The 21,368-nt window shown below is 38.6% G+C and overlaps 1 protein-coding gene and 1 long non-coding RNA gene across 3 annotated transcripts in view; one reads left to right on the forward strand and one right to left on the reverse strand.

The window, feature by feature from the left end:
* LOC101485746 (uncharacterized) overlaps positions 1-7,964 on the reverse strand; it is a 41,762-nt gene extending 33,798 nt beyond the window's left edge. The window contains exons 1-2 of one of the 2 annotated variants that reach the window (XR_191285.4): positions 7,833-7,885; positions 2,898-3,612 (exon numbers count right to left, since the gene is read on the reverse strand). This is a non-coding gene — a long non-coding RNA (uncharacterized LOC101485746). Of the gene's footprint in view, positions 1-2,897; positions 3,613-7,832 lie in introns of both variants that reach the window. The other variant, XR_013095589.1, reaches the window with a different exon arrangement.
* A 5,650-nt stretch (positions 7,965-13,614) lies between these two features.
* On the forward strand, positions 13,615-21,112 carry tmem161a (transmembrane protein 161A). Its single transcript, XM_014413016.4, has 11 exons — positions 13,615-13,770; positions 14,236-14,339; positions 14,425-14,508; positions 14,696-14,787; positions 14,971-15,127; positions 15,536-15,751; positions 15,973-16,116; positions 16,220-16,333; positions 16,459-16,633; positions 16,807-16,903; positions 18,409-21,112. The coding sequence occupies exons 1-11, from the start codon at positions 13,768-13,770 to the stop codon at positions 18,711-18,713; spliced, it is 1,491 nt and encodes a 496-aa protein (XP_014268502.1). The 5' UTR covers positions 13,615-13,767; the 3' UTR covers positions 18,714-21,112.
* Positions 21,113-21,368: the final 256 nt, after the last annotated feature.

Below are 21,368 nucleotides of genomic sequence, written 5' to 3' on the forward strand. Positions count from 1 at the left end.
GTGTGGCTCCTACAGTAATTTTTTCTTTTGATGTACCTTTTTAGAAAGAGTTGCAGACAGTTATTGGACTAATATATATATATATATATATATATATATATATATATATATATATATATATATATATATATATATGTGTGTGTGTGTGTGTGTGTGTGTGTGTGTGTGTGTGTGTGTGTGTGTGTGTGTGCAAATAAAATAAAAAAAACTCCACAAATTCACATTTTTCTTTAACTACCAACGCACCGAATTTACGACACTAAAATATAAGGAAATAGTTTTTATCATGCTTTATTTTATTTTTTGTCTTTTTTTATTACTAAAAATGCTATAACTTTCAATTTTTCAATTAACTTAACAAGCCAATTATTCTTTATCTAAAAAAGTAATAACTGTTATTCTTTTGGAAATAAGTGAATTAAAAGCTTTGCTGAGAATTGGATAAAATCGCATTATCTGCAGCGTAAGTCGTAACTATCATTGTGTGTGCGTCTGTGTCTCCTTTTTCTTTCTGTCTTTCTCTGTTAAAATAAAATGCTTGTACTGTGCGTTAATTCTGATTGACTCTCAGTTCTGCTTTCATCAGGCTCGAGTTGATGCATCTGAGCCCGCCCCCTGACTGCGTCACGTCCTGTCAGACATGAAGTACAGTAAAGGTGTTCAGGACAACCAATTGAACCTCTTACCTTCACTCAGAGTATTCTGTTCTATTTTCATGCCCCATCTTATCCTTATCACCTCTCCGTTTTAGCCTTTATACTATAAATAAAGTAAATAAAATAGACTAGAATAAAATACACTCTCAGGGGTGATTTGTTTATACCGTTTGCTAAAGTCACATATGACTTACGGTGTATGGATTCGGTGATATCAAGGGGTGAAATGATTGCTTCTTTCTGCTTTTTCCCTACTAAATAATAATAAAAAATAATAGCAAAAAGGTGAAAAACAAAAAAGTAAAAGTAAATTAAAAGAACAAAGCTGCAGAGTGTGTTTGAATTTTAATGTTTATCACGAAAAGTACAAAGACTGAACTTCACAAAGAAAAAGAGAAAAGGGGAGTCTCTGTCCATGGTGCTGAAACGAATGAAATTAATTGCCACTGTCGTTGTTATTTTTAAAGAAAAAGTAAAAATCTGAACTATTACGGGTTTGTAAGCAAATCTGAAAGCTCTGAGACTAAATAAAATTTAGGGAAGAATATTTTGAAATTAAAACTAAGTAAACATAGTTACAAACGTGGGGGGAAAACGACACTGAAATTCTAATCAAGAGGTTACACACCAACTTTTCAGTACTGAAATCTATTTTCTGAGAAGAATAAAATAATTTATGAATTGAATAATTATATTAATCTGCGAACAGACTTCAAGAACCAGAATCCCCTGCGTTTTAATGTGATTTAATTTAAATGTGTTGTTTTGACACGCAAACACAGCATAAATATGACCGCAATTTAACTCTAAAATTATACTTAAATGCCAGATTTACGCCCGAATTTTACGCATGAAGATGGCAGCTATAGTGTTGAGTTTAGTTTTTCTATGCAGCGAAACTGTGTGTACTGAATTTAAATGAAATGCCTTAATAAAACTTATCGCATAGAAACAAATAAAGCGGCAGTGTTGTAAGCCTGATTTTATATGATGCGGAAAAATTGTGTGTTTTAATGTTTTAAGTAGAGATGGCAGACAATTTACAGAAGTCCTGCACCTGTTGCATGGTGAGAGAAAGAAAATAGGAGAATAATCATATATATATATATATATATATATATATATATATATATATATATATATATATATATATATATATATATATATGAAGAAATTAACTCTACTAATGAAACGATTTCATTTCTAAATAACGAAGCGAGCCATCATATATCAATATTTAGATTTCAATTGTTATATATGAAACTATTATTTTAAGTACATCTGTGAGAGATAACAAATCTCTTATAGTGTAAGTCCTGGAAATGATTGCAAATGACTGCCTTGTTGAATTTTGCCAAAATATATTTTGGCAAATAAATAAAAAAGAAATAAAAAAATAACAATACTATAACTAAAGAAATATAATATATATATATATATTTGATTGTTTCTGCGATTTTCTGTTTCTATATACTCATCTGCAATGGCCTGATTAATTAATTTCACGCTGTAGCCCCAGAGAAGATTTTCCCACAAACAAGTGACCAAGAAAAAAAAAAAAAAGAAGACTACGAAAGAAAAAAAATCTCCCAAAGAAAGAAAGAAAGTCAACATCAAGTTCAACAACGTGCTGGTGCTCATTAGCATCACAATGCTGTCTGGGAGCACACAAGTCTTCTTAACAAGAGGCTCTGGCGTCAAGTCCCTCCACCTCCCAGCCAAGGGGACATTTTCCCAGGCTCTGCTAACAATCACACAACTGTTTGCTTTATAAACGCCAGCTCTGGGGCCACTAAGCCCGCCTCATCAGCGCTCAATGGATGGGCCCGCTAATATGGGATGGAAGGGCCGGCTGCCACTCATCAGTTAGAGCTCACCATAATTGACAGCGAAATTTTCAGTTTAACTTGAACCACTATGCAACCTTTACTGAAAAGTGCATTTATATTTCTGCATGATTTTTTTTAACTTACATAAATACTATTACATACAATTATTATTTTTATTATTATTATTATTATTATTATTATTATTATTAGTAGTAGTAGTAGTAGTAGTAGTAGTAGTAGTATTATTATTATTATTATTATTATTAGTAGTAGTAGTAGTAGTAGTAGTAGTATTAGTATTGCTTTTAGCGATAGTGCTTTTGAAATATGTTACTCGAGCTACCTTTCCCCCCCAGAGTCTCAAGGTTAAGACTACATGACCTTAAATTAATCATATTAAAAACATACTTACAAGCTGTGTACTCAGTAAATTCCACATCTCCAGCTGAAGTCCATTCAGTGCGTTAATTCAAGTTTCTATCGGCCATCTCTCAAGTGCAACCAAACTCTAAGAGCCCAAAGTCCAGCCAATCGATGAACAAGCCTTCGCAGATTGAGAGTAAATCTACACAATGAGTTGATCCAAACCCAAAGAAGAGTGGTTTTTCTTTTTTTCCTTTTCATGACTTTCTTTTCTTTTTTTCATTTCTTTAAAAAAAAAATCACTGCCATTACTTCTGCATCGACACAAGCCAAGGCCGAGGTGATACTGCTGCCAGCATCCTCCTGCTTTCTCCTCACCAGCCCCCGATGACAGTATGCGGTGATGTTGCGTCGCCGGTCCCCTCCTCTCACTCTCTCTCTCTCTCTCTCTCTCTCTCTCTCTCTCTCTCTCTCTCTCTCTCTTGCTCTCGCTCTCGCTCTCTCTCTCTCTCTTGCAAACATAACGCCTGGTGTGCACGACGTGTACAGAAACTCAAACATTCTTCGGTGACCATTGTGAAATCCATTGTTATGCTTGAATGACGGGTCTCTCTTTCTTTAAGTTGCATCCAGCGTTTGATATACGTGGTGAGCCGAAAAGCACAATCTCTGTGGCTGCTGGTGAGAGAGCCCAGGAGACGGAGGAGAGAAAGGAGCCAGGGAGAATCAACTGGAGACAGACGCAGACCTCAAATTTTGGTCTACTGGGAAAAAAACGACAGGGTAAAAGGCGCCCTGCTTTTTATAGTGGCATACTCTATGGCAGAAGGTTTTGTATTGCACGAAGAATTGATATGCTCATAGCCTCCATTCCCTTCCAGCCTCATCTTTCCATCTCTTGCCTCCTCATGGTCGTCAATATACAGAAGTATAGGACAAAAAATAAAACAAACAAACAAATAAATAAACAAACAAACAAACAAAACCAACAAAACAATCTGTTTTAGGCAGCGGTGGTAGTGACATCTGGAATGAGCAGTGATCTCCACACATTGCTTGACTGAGGCACCTGTGACAACATCTTGCGTACGGGAACACCGAGCCACACCGAGCAGCAAAGCACAATAAAAGCGACCGCAGATTTACACGTTTCCGTGGGTTTAAAGGCGCACTGCAGGATAAACGCTTGAACAGCAAACGATTTGTAAGAAAAGGAGAAGAGCACAGCAGCGATGTGTGATGTGCTGTTGCCGCAGCCTTAGCAGCGCAAGGAGAAGCTGATGCTTCCCCAGGGCTCCAGTGGGTCACGTTGCTTTACGTGGTGCTACGTCTTCTCCTTTGTGCGTAACAGAGCGCACGAGTGAACACTCGTGTGCCAGATGTCGGTATCAGAGCTGATAAAAACGCAGCATTCAGTCTGTAAGAAAACGAAATCATACTGCAGATACTAACATACGGAGAGGAGAGTCGAGGATAAAAGGTACAAAAACGAGCCGCGGAAACGAGCGTGATTCTTTGCGTGCTTACGTCAAGCGATGGGATACATTCTTCCAAATGTGTCATCCAATAGACTGCGTGTGCGACGCAGGGTTAACATTCACGAGTTCAAAACACGGATGCCTGTTATAATACGGCTTTATTCCCTCTGCATTTATCTGAAAACATTTTTGGCGTGTGGACCCATTAATCCCAGAAGAAATTTTACATTTTTGACTTTCTAAACGGCAATCTGCCCCCCCCCCCCCCCCCCAAAAAAAACCAAGTGTGTGCGTAAATATAACTGTCCAAATGTCAGAATTTAGGAAGATTAAAAAGAATAGGCCAAAGGGAAAGCAGTTATGTATTATTTGGCTGGTTTAAATTATAAATTAAGACAACAGAAAAGTAGAAAAGATTAACCAAGTAGAAAATACAAAGCAAGATTTAAAGTCACAATTTAAACTCAAGCCAAGGAAACCTGATCATTATCATTATTAATTGTGGAGTTAGCAGAAGTATAGTGACAGCAGCGAGAGAATTGTTATGAATATAAATCAGACATACGGTTCGACATTAAACTGCATTTTCCCGTTTATAGAAGCAAGCAGGCCATACACAAATTTAGAACAGAAACCAGAGTTTATTTATTTTTGTTCTTAATATTTAGTCCTGCAGTCAAATTAACTTGGGTCACAGCTGCCCGTGGATCATGAGGGCTCTTACAATTAAAGACTATAAATCATATGTCCCTTTATTGTTCTCTAAATATATTAACAGTGTCGCGAGGTTCCCCTTAAGCATCCACACATCTCCAAGTGTATAATGGCGGTCAATTAAATCAAAGTGAATCAGTAATCTCGTAACTGTGGCCCTTAATAAGGCCTGCACATCCGCACTTCTTTGCCGCGTAGTTCAGATCATTCGAGCCGAAACAGCGTCACCTAACGGCACAAACTCAGAGCTGCTGTTCGGGCCTGCATGCTTATTATCTCCGGCCTACGTCCACAGCACATTGCAAACCACAAAAAACGACATATTACTCCGTGACATCAATGTAACAGGAATAGAGCCATGAATAGAAACGATAGGATGCATCAAAACTATTGATTTCTGCAGATGTAGTGACTGTAAAATTGCAGGAGTAACTGATAGGCCTGATATTTTGTGTTTATTTGTTTTCACATTACAAAGCACGCACAAAGAATTTGAAGATCGTTAGTGTCACTCTAATGGAGATGCATAATATTAGTTACTTCATCATCAAAATCCTCGTTGCATAATTGGTGGTACTGAATAATATCCATGCACAGGCCTACATGATGCTACAGAATTGTCTGCAGGGCATTATTCTCTGCAGCATTGGAGAAAAACGTGATTGATCTTCGTGCGAATGCTTTGAAATTTAGAGGCTTCAAACCGAAATAGGAGCGCATGAAACTGCGTAATCTCTTTAGCAGAATGACCCGCAGTCACCATATTTTAGAGCAGCAGTGTCTTCGTTTTCAACGTAAGTAAGCTGTAAAATCATATCTAGAATGCGCAATCAGCTAATATCAAAGGAGTCTAATATTTTATAGAGACGGGAGAAGAACGGTTGTATCTTGTTACATATTTTTGTGTTGTTTTTTGTTGTTGTTGTCTGCAGTAGAAAAGCGTTTCCATTAATACGAAGTAATGACACACATATGCACGTGTAAATGCTAAATACATCCCTTAGAGGCAATTATACTGAAGGTTTGCAAATCTACACACAGTTTAAAGAAATTTGTTGAGATTATTTTAGATTTTTTTTTAAAAATTTACATCGACGAGCAGGACATGTAGGACAACTGGAGAAAAAAATAATTAAACGTTTGTCCCTTTCTTAGCACAATGTGAGGTTTAGTTGTCCTTTTAATGAAGAGTTGATATCTTTGGGCAATAAAAAAATGAATGCTTTAGAAAGTAGAGGTTTAAAAATGGTTTTCAAATACGGTAAAATTACACAGGTCAGGCAAATCGAATAGTGGTGCAATCACCGGTAAAAGACAATCGAATTCACCAAGGGAGTAGCAACGTCTAGCTCAACATGCGTTTGTCATGTCAGCTCCTCCTATTTTAATTTTTGCATAAACCTACATTTGGAAAAAATTACCTGGACAACATACTAAATATATTTATTGACTAAAAGAAAAAAATCAATTTATTAATCGGCTCACAAAGTCATATTTATAAGGTACGTTCAATGGTGCTCACAAAACTGGAGATTGCTTTTCTTCTTTATATGAATCTCATCTGTTTAATTTACAGACTGAAAAGCTTAATGAAAAGTTAGTTTTCTTGCACTCATAATTCACGATTTCCTAAACTGCATCCAACTTCCCCTTAAAATCATTCATTCCTGTCAAATTTGTATGGCTGTCATCATGCATGACCACACTGAACTCTGTTGGGTTCAATCGTTAATAAGTGACCGATTCAAGTGGCCACTTCTGGGAATTGTAATGGCCGCTCTTCAAAGAGGCCTGACCTGACACTGAAACAGCGGTGTCAAAGGTCACACATGAAGACCAACAGGAAGCCAATATTTGTCCTTCAGTCTGTCATGCCCCTAAATTAGCGCCTAAGTACTGCAGTTAATTGTCATAAGTTGTTTTGGGGTTGGTGGAAAGCTCTGATTCTCCAAAAGGGTTTAAAACATTCATATCTAAATTGATAATGAATTTGGCAGTTTTAAAAGTAATGCCTTGTTTTCCCACAAATTTGAATTGTTCAGATTATAAGTATTAGCATCATTATGTCTGGGGAAAAAGAAATGATGGGCATGAAAAGCTCTGAAATTTCCATGTTGACTTTTGTCCAACTGAAAGAGACAGATAAATAAATAGATAAGGTTCAGCGCAGTGAGCTCCTCTAGTTTTGAACTGATCACATTATTTGCAACATTGAATAGTTTGTGATATTTTATAATATATTTTGTTTTCTCAGTTATGGACGTTTGCTGTGGTGATGGGAGAATTATTCACTGATAGTGAAATCCATGCTAGGAAGCTTGTTTGTTTGTTTGTTTGTTTGTATAGCAGCACGTGACAAAAGCAATTATTTTAACAGCATGTAATTCTTAATTAGCAATTTGGAGACTGACCCACTTACATCCTGGGTCAGTTGAGATCTGGTGGCCAACCTTTCAATATCTGTGAGAGGCATTTAGAGGTCCATGCATTGGGCTGACATACCTACACACAGCCCTGAAGCGATCAACTGACCTAAAGCAAAATCAGTTTCATCGCACTGATAAAATCAAACACTCAACTCATGAAACACACTTAAAACACAACAGCATAGGCGGCACGTGCACTTATCGCTGCAACATCAACAAACCCCACGTTCATGAATGCAACACAGAAGCGATCAGATCATTAAAAAAAAGAAAAAGAATAAAACAGAAAAAGAAAAAAAACATACTGTGCAAATGCTAAACTTACATGTCAAAGAAACTGATAACCAGAAAAGTCATTCAACTTACATTTCATCACCTGCTTCTGGTTCTTGATCCTCAGGCTGAGGAAGAGATGTTGATGCTTTCTCCACCATGTGAAAACAGAGGAACGGTCTTGCTGCTTTCCTGGTTTAATTGGGAACAGGCTGGAGTTTATGCTAATTCGCGCTGACATCAGTTCTAGCAGCCCCCCACTCCATAAAGGAGGAGAGCAAAAGGGCCAAAGTCGCGCCTCTTTTCCCAGGCAATTCCGTCGGTCAAGTTCAAGCACAGCGGTTGTCATTTAGAAAATGTGACTGCGCAGATAAAAATTAGGGGAGGGGGGTAGATTTATTTAATTTTTTTCCTAAATGAAAAAAACTATACATTTTTGCCTGTTTGACATTTTTCCTAGTGTACCAACAAATTTGAGTGAAAACGTTTCACAATGAGCATGTGAGTTTGGAAATTTCTTTCCAAGAGTAAGAAGACTCCCCCATGGGGCTGACAAAATATTACCCCAAGAAATGTTTTCTTGGAGTAAAAAAAGAGGTGCGTCCAGTTAACACTTGATATTCTTCGGATTCATGGAATTTATACCGAGTACATGATGTAGTGGTAGAGTACAGTAGTGGTTGAGAAAACTGAGCTGCTGAAGGTTCATCTTTGGTTAAGTGAGTGTAACTGTCGTTTCCTCTGGCAAAGAGAAGTTAAAAAATACCTCAAGCACCAGCTTTCTCGTGGTTTTTTTTTTTTTTTTTTTTTGCGTGTACTTGTTCATCACTCATCTGTGCATGCGAGCGAGTGGATGATCCATGGGATCATCTATGCTGCCGGAAACACAAGCACTCGGTGAAACAGAATTAGCGTCGTACATTTGCGTAATTACAATCTAAAGTGTGCAATCATTCATGTCGCCCAAATCCAGAAACCGTGTGAGGAGACGCCAGCGCAACAGCTTAACGCATCGCAGCAGAATCAAGCTGAGCCAATTCTGCCGTGTTTGTCTCTGAATCTGAAAACAGACGGCCATGATAGGTCAGTGAATACGCAGATGTAAGGCCAATACGCATCTCAAAGGCTTCATTTGTGGGTGAGACACAACAGGTGTGTGACTACAGTTTGTTTTTATTATAGCATGTAAGCTTTTACAAAGAGCACTCATTAAATGGTTTTGGTCAGTAATCTCTCTTAGATTTTCTTTTTCTTCCTCCAATCAACCTCGTTCACAGACACGTTTTGCCAAATAACGGCAGGTAAAAGAGGCACAGGTGTGCATAATAATATTAATGATCTGAATTATATTTGGTCCTGAGCTGGTGCATGTTGGTAGTATGGCTGCTGCATTCAAGCACAGAGCCATTTTGAATGCAACATCTGTGCTTCTCCTGTTGCAGCATACTAAGTTCCTTGAGGCTGGTTCAAAGAAATGCATTTTTTCTTATTAATGGAGAGTGATCAGAAATGTACATGATAAATAAAAGCTATTTGATCACTCTGAAAGGAAATAACCAACCAGACTGTTATATTTGACACCTATGACAGTGTTTGGCTTGTATACACTGTAGAAACAGATGTGGGATGAGGTTTTTTAAAAAGATAATGCCTCAGCAGTGAATCGCCTTAACAGATGCAGTGTAACCTTCCTTATAATATATGCCTGGTAATTAACAATCATGACTCTCACTACTCTTTTAAATAAATCCATGTGACAAAGCAGATCTGGCCCTCCGTAGCTGGTTCCCACACAGCAGAGGAGGCAGCAGTTAGGAAAAGAGACAAAAAGGAAAAGAGCGGGGAAAATGAAGGGAGACGAGAGAGGTGGTGGGGGGAGTGTTTCCTTTGACGGGGCACCATTGCAACATTTGCATATATTCAAATCAGGTGATGAATGTCATGCATGAGGGTGAACAAAGACAAGCCAATGGGAGGGCTGCGTCTCTGCTGCAGGCTCAGAAGCAGCCGTCGGTATCCCAGCAGCACCCTGGGAGAAACACGGGGAAGTGGTGTGGGAACCAAGAGGCCCCCCGATCTGAGCAGAGGGAGGGGAGCCACTTGTAGTCTGTGGTGAATTTGCATTTTATTTGTGTCCATTTTCCTCAGTAATTTCTGCCCCAGCACTTCAACCACAGATGGCTAACACAGGAAGAGGGATTTGCATTTGTGTCAAAGATGATAATGATGGACATGTTTTCCACCCAGACAGAGACATTCCTTCTCTGGGTCTGAATTACATTTTAATGTCTCGAAAAATATACAAAATATTTAAGAAATTACTATTTCCTTTTGTTTGTGATCAATGCCAGATGTAGGCATTGGAAAAGTCAGAGTTTGCACAATGTCAGGATGATCTATGAATGCTGTGCTATCCACAAAAGACAAAGCCAGAAATGACTCAGTGTGTATTTCATAACCCAGCAGCATCAAGAGATGGCTTAACAAATACCTCTATGTCTTAAAAGCTGATATGCAAAAGTGAAATTCTAATTAAAACTCTCACTAATCTCACAAACGCATTGCCTGAAGGTGGAGGCTGGAGGTGGATCATAAACATCAGTCACGCACGCAAAGCTTGATATTGAGTTAAACCACTAATTTCACTTGATTTATGTTTGCAGATGCTTGCCTGATGGTTCATACATGCCCACGAGAGATGCTGTTGCTTCACTGCACAAAGCTCCATTTGATCAAATTCACAGCTCCTATTGAAGCGCCATGCTCTCGCACCCAAATTCACAGGGCGAAGGATCAGGCACATCTTTAGTAGAAGGGCTGCCACCAATTAGCAGAAAGTTGAAATTCAATCAGCTTCAGGAGACCAGCCAAATAACATGAACACACATGCTAAACACAGATTTAAATGCTGTGAATGGGTCTTGGAAAAAGATCTTTAGAGGGCATGCTGCTGGAAATACTTGGCACTGTTGGGGGCTTTAGATGGGATGAGCTGACATTATAATGCATGTTCAGGCCAAGTGTGGATATGTTTCTGGGTGTACGATCATTTGGAACTTCAGAGACAAACTATACCACCCATGAAGGATGCACCGAGCTGTTTCCTGCACTGTCTCAGGTGCCGAACAACTCATGGTTTACTGTATTCCGATGCCTGCAGATTGTGTTAAAACACTGTCAAATTGCAAAGACATACACTTTGTCTTCAGGTTTGAAGATAACTGTGTTGGTATAGTAAAGTTTTTTTTACCCATCAAAATGGGAAAATAATACTTTAATAACATGATAGCATCAGAAAGTGTGCTCTCTTCTTTACTCATTCCCTGGTGTTTAGTGTTTTAATACCAAATCAGAGAGTAACAGGAGCATATCAGAGACTTTAAGCTTCACAATCTGCATAATGTTTGTTTTTATCCAATGAAATGCTAAGATGCATGATGGTGGAAGCATGAAACCTGGAGATTATCATTAGAAGGATCACACAGAGGCATTAAGGGGCACTGAAGAATAACAAGGAAAGATGAAGGGTACAATTTTACATTTAATTAGAGATGAGAAGTAAAAGCAAAACCTCTTTACAAGTTTCCTTATTGTTTGTCATTTTTATACTGCAGAATATGTATTAATTAACAGACATTTTCACACTATTATTTTTTGTATGTTCAAATCGTAAAACCGGGGGAAATGATGCAATAATTTTCAATCATATTTTCAATCATATTTTTACTATCACAGTGGCATTTTTTTTTGTCTCTATCAGGGGACTAAGAGCAAAACATTGTTATTCTGATGCCTTCATAAAAATCGGAAAATGTTCACGTGAACGAGTGAACATTTTCCGATTATGGCTGTTGTAATCGGAAAATGTTCACTCAACAGTATGGCTGTTGTGTTATTTTGATTTCAGTAAAGTTGCGAAAGTGAAATACTATGCCTAATTGCTACATTATAATTGCTACATTATAAACAAAATCCCCAAAATCCACATTTTAATATTAGTAATTGAAAATGTTAAAGAGGTAAAAAGGAAGGGGCAGGAGTAGTAGAAATTGTATTTTTGTCTACCTATACTGTTTTTCTTTCTCAAGGGTTCTCACCTTTCAGTTCTTATAGGGGAGACCGGGGATAGTTGTAACGTGGGTCAGTTGTAACACTTCCAATTTCTCCAATCAGGGCTAAGTTTCAAATGATGTGACTCATCCTGTGCATGCCCAATTCAGTTCTGCTATCACACGTGAAAAATCAGCACATTTTGTCAAACACAGACAATTTAACATGAAAAAAAGTAATTTGTATGCCAAAAAGTAAGTTTTTCTACTTTATTTCAATTTGTGATAGCATTATCTGCTTTGCAGTTAAACTCATCAAACTTAAATTATGTTATTTGTATGTCTATGGGGATATATTCTGTGTAAGTCTTTAGTGCTAATGTTTTAGCCGTTGGCTGTAATGTTAGCTAGTTCATGGCTATAGGAGTCTGGGTCAGTTGTAACAGCAACAGTCTGGGTTAGTTGTAACAATAATGCAGATGTTACAACTTGCCACACTATTACTTTAACTTATATTAAACAAGTTGGGGCAACGACATCAGCAGAGAGAGGTTCACTGGTCGCATTTGTATATGCGGTTAATGCCATTGGCAACACAATTCCTCCACTGTTTGTGTTCCCACACATACATTATGCAGACCACTGTGTCAGAGATGGACCAGTAGGAAGTACTGGTAGTGGAAATAAATCAGGATGGGTGTAAGAAACAGATTCCCTCATCTTTCTGAAGCACTTTGCAAACCACACCAAGGTAAGCCATGATAAAAAGTAATGGAATTGCGATGCTGGTGAACAACTACATTTTTTCAGCTTCATTGTTATGTTCAAAATTGGTGCAAGAGTTGTAGGTTATAATGCCCACTGAGCCAATGAGGCCAAACTCAAGGAAGACCAACCAAAATTAATGAAATATTCAGTTGCAGAAAATTCCATAATATGTCTTTTTTGGGGGGTTGGAATATGTTCAAAAGCTAGATTTCTGCATTCTGTCACACACACACAGCTACATAAATGGATGTAAGTGCATTCATGTGTTGAATAAACAAAGATTACATGTTAATGTTTTGTTAGTACCCTTATTTCATTGTGTTACATTTTACCCCAGGATGTGTTACAACTAACCCAGACTATGGGGTTAATTGTAACATTTCACTCTTTGTGTTTGAGACCATACCATGCAATGGGTAATTGTGCTGCAGAGAAAATAGCTGCATTATTTAATAGCAGAGACATGTAAATACTTTGCATTACATTTTGAATCCACTACCTTAAAAGAGCTTCAATTTACAGACAGAAATGTCAAAAATGTTACAACTATCCCCGGTCTCCCCTACTGATTGCCCGCAGTAGGCTTAGGCTGCTCTAATTTTGCTTGGCCGCAACTTTTCTTTTCTTTTCTTTTCTTTTCTTTCCTTTTTTTTTTTTTTTTTTTTTACCTGGGTGTTCAAATCAAATCACTTTTATTGTCACATCACATGTGCAGGTACACTGGTACAGTACATGTGAGTGAAATTCTTGTGTGCAAGCTTCACGAGCAACAAAGTTGTGCAAAAATACAATAACATAAAACAAGCAAAATATAGGAATGGTTCAGGCTAACTTTATCTATGGTTCACTTTATCTAAAGTGACTCTTTAGATAAAAAGAAAATCTTTCAACATTAGCAATTTGAATGTGTGATTATGAAAACAATGGTTCGTTTTCTCTGAAGGTTAACCAATTAAGAAAAAATAAATAAAAATTAGTAGAAAATACACTTTTACCTCCAGATTGACTTTCACCTCAGAGGCATATGGGGATACACATTTCAGATTTACGATTCTTTCCCGGAGCACCTGAAGGCATCTCCCGTCTCCACGACTACATCCGGGACATTTAACAGCTCCACATGTCGGCAGGTTCAGATGCCAAAGACTTTCTTGCATGAGAAGAAGCTGTTTTAGTTACTCTCGTTTCAACGACGCCGTTTGGAAGAAGAGATGGTAACTTCATTTATAGTCTTATATATAAAAACAGCTTCTTACAGAGTGCTGGGAAGCCCACTGACGAGCGCTTTTTAGGTGTTCGGGAGGCAGTTAGAGCTAGTTTGCTAATGCTAACCAGCTGTACTGACAGGTGGTGGACCTCCAGTTAAATTTAGCACGATAGCCATTTGCTCAGTTTCATTCATTTTGCAGCGGCTACCAGCGTATCGTGTTCTTAGTGCTGTTGAACGTAACCTCTTCCTGCTATTATCTCTTTAATGTCCTACGTGAGTTAGCTTCTGCCACAGACTGTTATATGTAAACAAACCGTGATGTAGCCAGCTCTACGGCTCTTCAAACTTTGCTGCGGAGTCCTTACTGTTGTAGACAAGGCGCTCGTGCTCTCTACATCCTCATTATACAAAATGACGCTATGCACTCAAGTGCACGGTGGAAACTCAGTGCGTGTGTTTAATTTGACAGGCGCTGATGGGAGTTCAGCTTGTGGTCAGCTTACTGGCCGCCAGCATAATGCAGAGGATGGCTCCACATTGCTCATTTGCACGCTGGCTCCTCTGCAACGGCAGGTACTGTCAGTAATATAATCAGGTTTTACGTAATTCACACAGTGCACTAAACTGCTTTAACACATGTGCTTGTTGTTTGTTCCAGTTTGTTGCGATTCAAACACCCTTCAGAGGGAGAGCTGTGTGCCCTGGCAGGAAAGCAGATGCCCAAACAAAACAGGAGAGACAGGTGGGAAATGGAGGGCTGTGCTTCATGCTGCAGGACCACTGCGTGCTATAGCATGAAGTTATAAAGTTGTATCATGTGATTCTAGTGTTACTCCATGACAGCGTTATAGTGTGTTTCTCATCCATCCGTTTCTTCATGCTTCAGGCTTGCATTGTTATTTTTTTTTCCATCCTTTATTTGCTCATAGGCGGCAGAATGGGGAGAATAAGCCGCTCACTGTGCCCAAAGACATTGACCTTCACCTGGAGAAAGCACCAGTCAACGTCATTGACGCTCTCGGTAAAACAAATACTTCTTCGTCCACATCACAGTAATGTTGTGCAAGAGTAAATATTACTCGAAGCCCAGCTTTCACTGTTAAGTCCCGCCGGTGGTTTGCAGCATATTACACTGCATGGAAACTTTATTGAAATTCTCATTTTGATTGTGTTTTTGTTTTTTTGTTCTTGTTTCTATTTTCAGTGCTGCGCTTTTTCCTGGAGTACCAGTGGCTTGTAGATTTTGCAGTCTATGCAACCGGAGTTTTCCTCTTCACTGAGTGTTACTATAGTGTGGTAGATGCCAGCAAAGAGGTTAATATTGGAGCCATCTGGTGTGTCCTGACTGTTCTCTTCTGTCTGTATCCTTCAAATGTAAAACACTCACTCTCTAGGTTAGAAAGAATATATCTAGAGCCAGATTAGTTTGTGATGTTTTCCTGACTGAAGATCCTGATATGTCCACCACATTCTTGGCAGCTGTTATATCAATGAAGATGAGTTGGTAACTATCTATAGTACTGAATGAACCTAAAATCCTAATAATCTCTTTCTACAGCTAACGTTTAATCTCTTATTAGGAATACAAGCACTACTAGTGTTAAACTAATATAAAAACATTAAAAATGTCTTACAAATTGTAAGTCTTATACATGTTTAACTAAAGGTAAATTATCACTGAAATATATGTAGCTCCTTTTTTTTTTTTTTTTTTTTTTTTTTTTTTTTAAACACCTCTTATTTGGTTTCCTTTACCATCTGACCCACAGAAAGACCCTTCACACCCTAATGAGCCACTACTTCTGCTCTGAGGAGGGTGGTGAGCGCTCAGTGTGCCTTGCCTTTGGTTTTCTGTGTCTGCTTGTGGCCATGCTAGTGTTGGTTGTCAGAGAGGACTACCTGGAGTTCGGCCTAGAGCCGGGTTTTTCCAGCCTCTTTGACAACTTGGAAATCTTTGTCAAACAGCAGGGCTACGCTGACTGGTCGTACGTATCTCCATGAAAAGATTACTTCTGATTGAAATATTGACCTGTTGTCTTTAAAGAAATGCTTGTTGCAGTAAAATTGATTTATATTAAATCTTATATGAGTTGAGTCATCTTTCAATTGGCACAGGAATGAGCCTGACTGTGTTTGATATCTGTGCTGGAAGTAGCCCTTCTTAAATATTGGTGTCACTTACTGTTAGTGGTTGCTTTAAACTCAGAATCCCAGTGACTAAGCTGACAGTGAAGCTTGGTTTGGCTGCTGTCTGTGCCTACATCGGAGCTCTCTTGGCCTTCCCTGGACTGCGGCTGGCTCAAACTCACTTGGATGCGGTGCAGATGAACTCAGACCGTCCACTCATCCAGTAAGAATTGTTATATGAAAAATAGCATGTGCTTCATGTCTTTTATTACTACACATTAGCTCTACTCTGCTCTTTCAGTTGTGTCCCTAATGTTTCCTGACAGGATTCTGCTGCATATGGGCTTTCTGTCTCCAGTCATTGTGTTGGTTTTGTGGGTGAAACCCATTGCAAGAGACTTCCTGGCCAATGCACCTATGGGAAAGACTTCTGTTACTCTGTGAGTGCTCATTTCTGATTGATTGGCTTCGAGAAGCTAGAACTAACAATCAGGAAATAGAAGAATTCTTCTAGGCAGCGCTTAGTGAACACCTGGCTAATCTCTGATAACTTCACTCTTTGCAGAGTATCCAGCGAAACATTTGACAGCATGCGTCTTTGGATCATCGTGGTGTCGTGTGTGCTGCGGCTGGGTCTCACCCGTTATCACCTCCAGGCCTACCTCAACCTAGCTCAAAAATGGGTAGAGCAGATGAAAAAGGAGGCAGGACGTATTGCTGCAATTGACATCCAACGAAAGGTCAAATGCAGTTTTAAACTTTCTCAGTATTGCATGCTTTTATCTTATAAACAGACAAATTGAGAGTTTTTAATAAAAAACAACTTAAAAAAAACCTGTTTAAATATTTAAGGATAATTCTTAATAAAAACTTGAGTGCCTGTGTCGAGTAAAGTTTCTGTGCCCGCTTCCAGGTTACACGTGTGTTTTGCTACCTGACAGTAGTTAGTCTTCAGTATCTGATTCCAATTCTGCTCATCCTATTCTCAACACTGTCACTTAAGGCACTGGGTAAGTAAAATGCTCACTGAAACTCACATCTTGATATTTGAACTTTTTCTCAACCATGTAGACTTTCACAGGCCTGAAGTTCTCTGGAAATTAGTCAGACATTAATCCATTTTTAAATTGACTGCTCCTTATGTCAGATTGTGCCAATTTGCTAAGAGCACTAGTGAGCGAGGGCCGTGTGTGCTGCATCCTGAAGCTCCATCCAGGCAGTTTGTTGCATAAACCAAAGTGAATATTTCTGATAGTTTCAACATGTCTGAAGTGGATAGTTTGTATCCATAAATACTGCCAACCTAATATTTTTGATGAACAAAAGGTTCACGGATTTCTCTTAAAGTTAACTTCAAAAATACCAGCAGTCCTGGAGTCATGCTATAGAGTGGAGCATTTTTGCATTCATAGATAATCATTGGCATTGGACAAGAAGGCACTAATGGAATTGGAATTAATTAGCTATTAGCTTTTATGTCACTTGTTATTTTATGTGGTAGAAGTGACGGCGCTTGATATAAATGGGAAGTTGCACATTTTGCCTCGGTTGTCACATTTGATCTTGTTCCTTATAACGGTAAAAATGAGGTTTAATTGGAAATTGGTTCGCATCAGAGTGCAATCAATGAAAAATTAGCCAGCCAAAAACCAGATCCAAAAATAGACTTTTGTAGGTGGCAATTTAGCTCCACCATACACCACGAGGCTGAATGCAGTGGCTCGGGCTAGACGTCGACCTGCAGCCTTTTCCTGTGTGTCTTCCCCCACTCTCTTTCCCTCCTGTCTATTCTTAATTTTTACCCTAATAAAGTAGAAAGGCCCCCCTGAAATAAATTAGACTTTTACTATATTCTGCCCTGGAAATGTACAATTTAATTTGTGTGGCAAGGCAAGGCAAGGCAAATTTATTTGTATAGCACAATTCAACAACAAGGTGATTCAAAGTGCTTTACAGAGACATTAGAAACAAAAACAAATAAAAAGCATGATTTAAAATCGATTAAAACAAGCAAACAAACAAACTAAACACAACACACACATTTCACACCTGTGTGCTACGAGTAAGTGGACTAATTTTAGCTGGTTCTAGTCAGGAAACTGCAAACCTACTGCTGCCAGTCGCAAGGGATAAGAATTTTGGTATTGGAAGTTTTCTGGTTTCCATCAATCAGGTTTTGACTGCATGCAGATAACTGTGCCATGTGGAGAGCAAAAAAGAAAATAATTTGTTGATGAGTTAGGTCATTATTGGCAATCATCTGACAAAGATTAACTTTTCATTACCGTAGGTTAGGTTTATTAATCAGGAATTGTAAGCAAGCGGCAGATAAAAATGAAAGATCTTTGTTTTTGTTTTTTTTGGCCTGGATATTCCCAAAAACTTTCTGTTGTCCCCAGAAGCAAAATTAGCAAAATAGCTTGATTCCAAGGCTGTCTGACCAGCAAGCTGGGCATTTATTGGACAGGTCAAGCAGTCTGAATGTTAGTGAAACATAACCAGTTATTTGTTGCAGGGGACTTCTCCTGGAGTACAGGTGCCCAGGATACCCCTGGTGTGACACCAGCAATCATCATGCCCACAGCTGCACCTGTCTTGTCTGGAGCTCTAGATGAAGATGAAGAAGGGATGGAGGACATGGAGGAAGACATCCAAGCTACAGTAGCTCGACTGTCAGAGACTTTCACAGCGCTGCGATCTGTCCTCACACCGCTTTTCTACAGAGGGTTTTTTGCCTTTCTCACCTGGTGGGTGGCTGCCTGCCAGGTCATAAGCTCTCTGTTTGGCATCTACTTCCACCAGTACCTTATGCAAAACTAACTAAGGAAAATGGAGTGCCATACTTCTATACATCCAGCAATCAGCTCATATTATGCTGTTGCACAGGATGCCTGCAGACAGCAGAGGGGACATTTCATTAAAATAGAACTGCAGCTGGATTGCACCATCTTTCTGGTTGTAACTGATCAAGGTTGGATGCTGTCTGTTGCAATATTTACTACTTTTTGACCTTGTAACTTTTTGAGACCAGCAGGACTCTGGCATTAGTAACACACAAATATACAGAAAGAAACTGAGTGGGGTCTGCATCACAAATCAACGGTAGTTTAGTCCGCCTTAACATGTATCACAATGCTAATTCTAAATTGGCTCAGTAAAATCTGGGTTTAATTGGCCCAGAAGGTGGCACCATATACCGATACTGATGATAGCGGTGATAATTCAAATGAAGAAAATTATGTTGCATTAAAAAATATGTCAGCGCAGGTGTTATTACAGCCTTATAGTGCAGTGTTTCTACACACTGGTTAACGCAAAAGTAGTTGTCAGACATTGGGGCAGTCCCTGCAGGTGGGGCGCATACAACAAAGTGAAAAATATGAAGTGAAACTTAAAGCCCTTTTCTTTTTCTTTTTTTGTGTACTATTTGCGTTAGAAGGGTCAACTGTGCAGTCTTTTTAGGTGTGTAGCGTCTATTACGCACACTACTGGTGTTGTGAAATTCTGGTAGCGTTTAATCTAACTTGATATGCAGTAGTAACCACCTTTCATCCACCTTGTTCACGCTGCTGCCAAACCAAACTTTGTTATCCACAAAAATGAAGGATACGTTTGACTGAGTTTATAGTCAGTTGATATCACATTATTCTTACAGTGAATTTAATGCAGGCCGTGATAGTCTTGTGATGAAATATGACAGAGTTCACATTCAGGTTCAAAACATTCACCAGCAAGTTAATTTGGATATTGCATTGATAAAACCTGGAATTCTGCAGGAATTGCCTCTGGATTTAGATTAACAAACAAAAACAAATCTGATTTGTTTATCTGACCAAAATAGTGCATTTGCTTTAACTGTTAATGAATGGTGCCTGTAACCGTATGCTTACTTGACATGCAGCTATAATTGCCTCACCCTAGATGAGAGTAAGACAAACTGGTATACGAATTGTTTATTAAAACTCTTGTTTTAAATGCAAAGTGCTCAGTAATTGTCAGGATACTGAAGAGTCCAGTTTTTGTTTTGTTTTCTCTTTTCCCAGAAAGACTTGTTAAAGTCTGTTTTCCTGAAAGGTAACCCTGCCTGAAGCAGGTTAATCATACAGTGTTGGTTACCATTGTTATTTACTGAGGCTAAAATTGAACCAGCTTTGTGATGATGTTAAACCAGAGTTAATCCCAAATGCTGCTGGATTACCTACGGAGCTCTCTTTGTGATACAGACCCCAGTGTTATCTAATAACTTCTTTAATAGAACATTTTTCTGCAACTTCTCACATGTATCTATGCCAGTGTTACTGAGTTTTGTTTTTTTGTTGTTGTTTTTTTTAATTTTCAAAGGAACACTGTTAAATGCTGCATTTATGATATTTGGAGGTACCAGGACAAGTATGAATATTTTAATGCCTGAGTAATAAGACATATTTTTGTGAGGGACTCTTTGCAGTCCTTAAAGAACCGATTCACGAGTGCTACTTTTTGAGTTTTATTTTTTGGGGGGGATTTTTTATTTTTTATTTTTTTGGTTTTGTGTTGTTTTGATTTTGTGTGTATGTGTGCGTGCGTGTCTTTTTCTGCTTCTTTTTCCTGTTTTTCTGTGTGGGCGTAATTTTCAGATCGAGCCTACTGAGTGTAATGCAGTGTGGCTGTGTATTAGTGTTTGAAAGCCAAACACCGTGGAGCTGTTGCTCTTTATCTTGAAGTGCCTGGGAGCTCAGGGATTTTGAATGTTTTGAAATCTCCTTCCTCCCTGTTCATGTGTATTTAGAACAAGCTGATATTCTGCAGTGAACACTGCAGGTACATTTCTGTTTTACCCATTAATTTTCAAACACTACCCATGAACAACATGCTAGTTGCAGTGTCTTAATCGCGTCTTTTACTTCATAGGTTTTGTTGTTGCTGCCAATCAGCCATGTATATGTCAGACTAATCAAAACCTTCTCTGAATCAGTCTTCATCAGTGTGTTTTATTTATTTTATTTATGATACATTGATTAACTCTGTGGATGGTTTTGATCATTAGTATGTTTTCTTTAGATGGCGTATTTGAATGCTCTGATATCATTATACTGTGAAGTTGATATGAAATGTTCCCTTAGGAGATTTTCTGAATGCATGTTGTGCAACACTTTGGCTGTAACCTGATTTTTTTTTTTTTTTTTTTTTTTTTTTCCCCCATGTGTGGTCCTAATAAAAAGATTTGCTGTTTTCACTTCATTTTGACTTTCTCCGTTATTTCCTCCTTCCACCACGGAGCGTGGGAGATGTTACAGATAGAACATTTCCTTTTAAAGAACTAGTACTCCATTGACAAAAGACATGGATGACAATGGAGCGTCTAGTCGCTGTGCAGGGTGCTGATCTCTGACCCCAACCTCCTGAGAAGATCGTTCTTTAATCACTGGTAATTATTATGAACCTAATGCCCCCTGGACTCTGAGAAGAAATGTTTGCGGTGGATGAGCTTGGCTG

The sequence above is a fragment of the Maylandia zebra genome, linkage group LG23 (genome assembly GCF_041146795.1).
Source record: "Maylandia zebra isolate NMK-2024a linkage group LG23, Mzebra_GT3a, whole genome shotgun sequence".
NCBI lineage: Eukaryota > Metazoa > Chordata > Actinopteri > Cichliformes > Cichlidae > Maylandia > Maylandia zebra.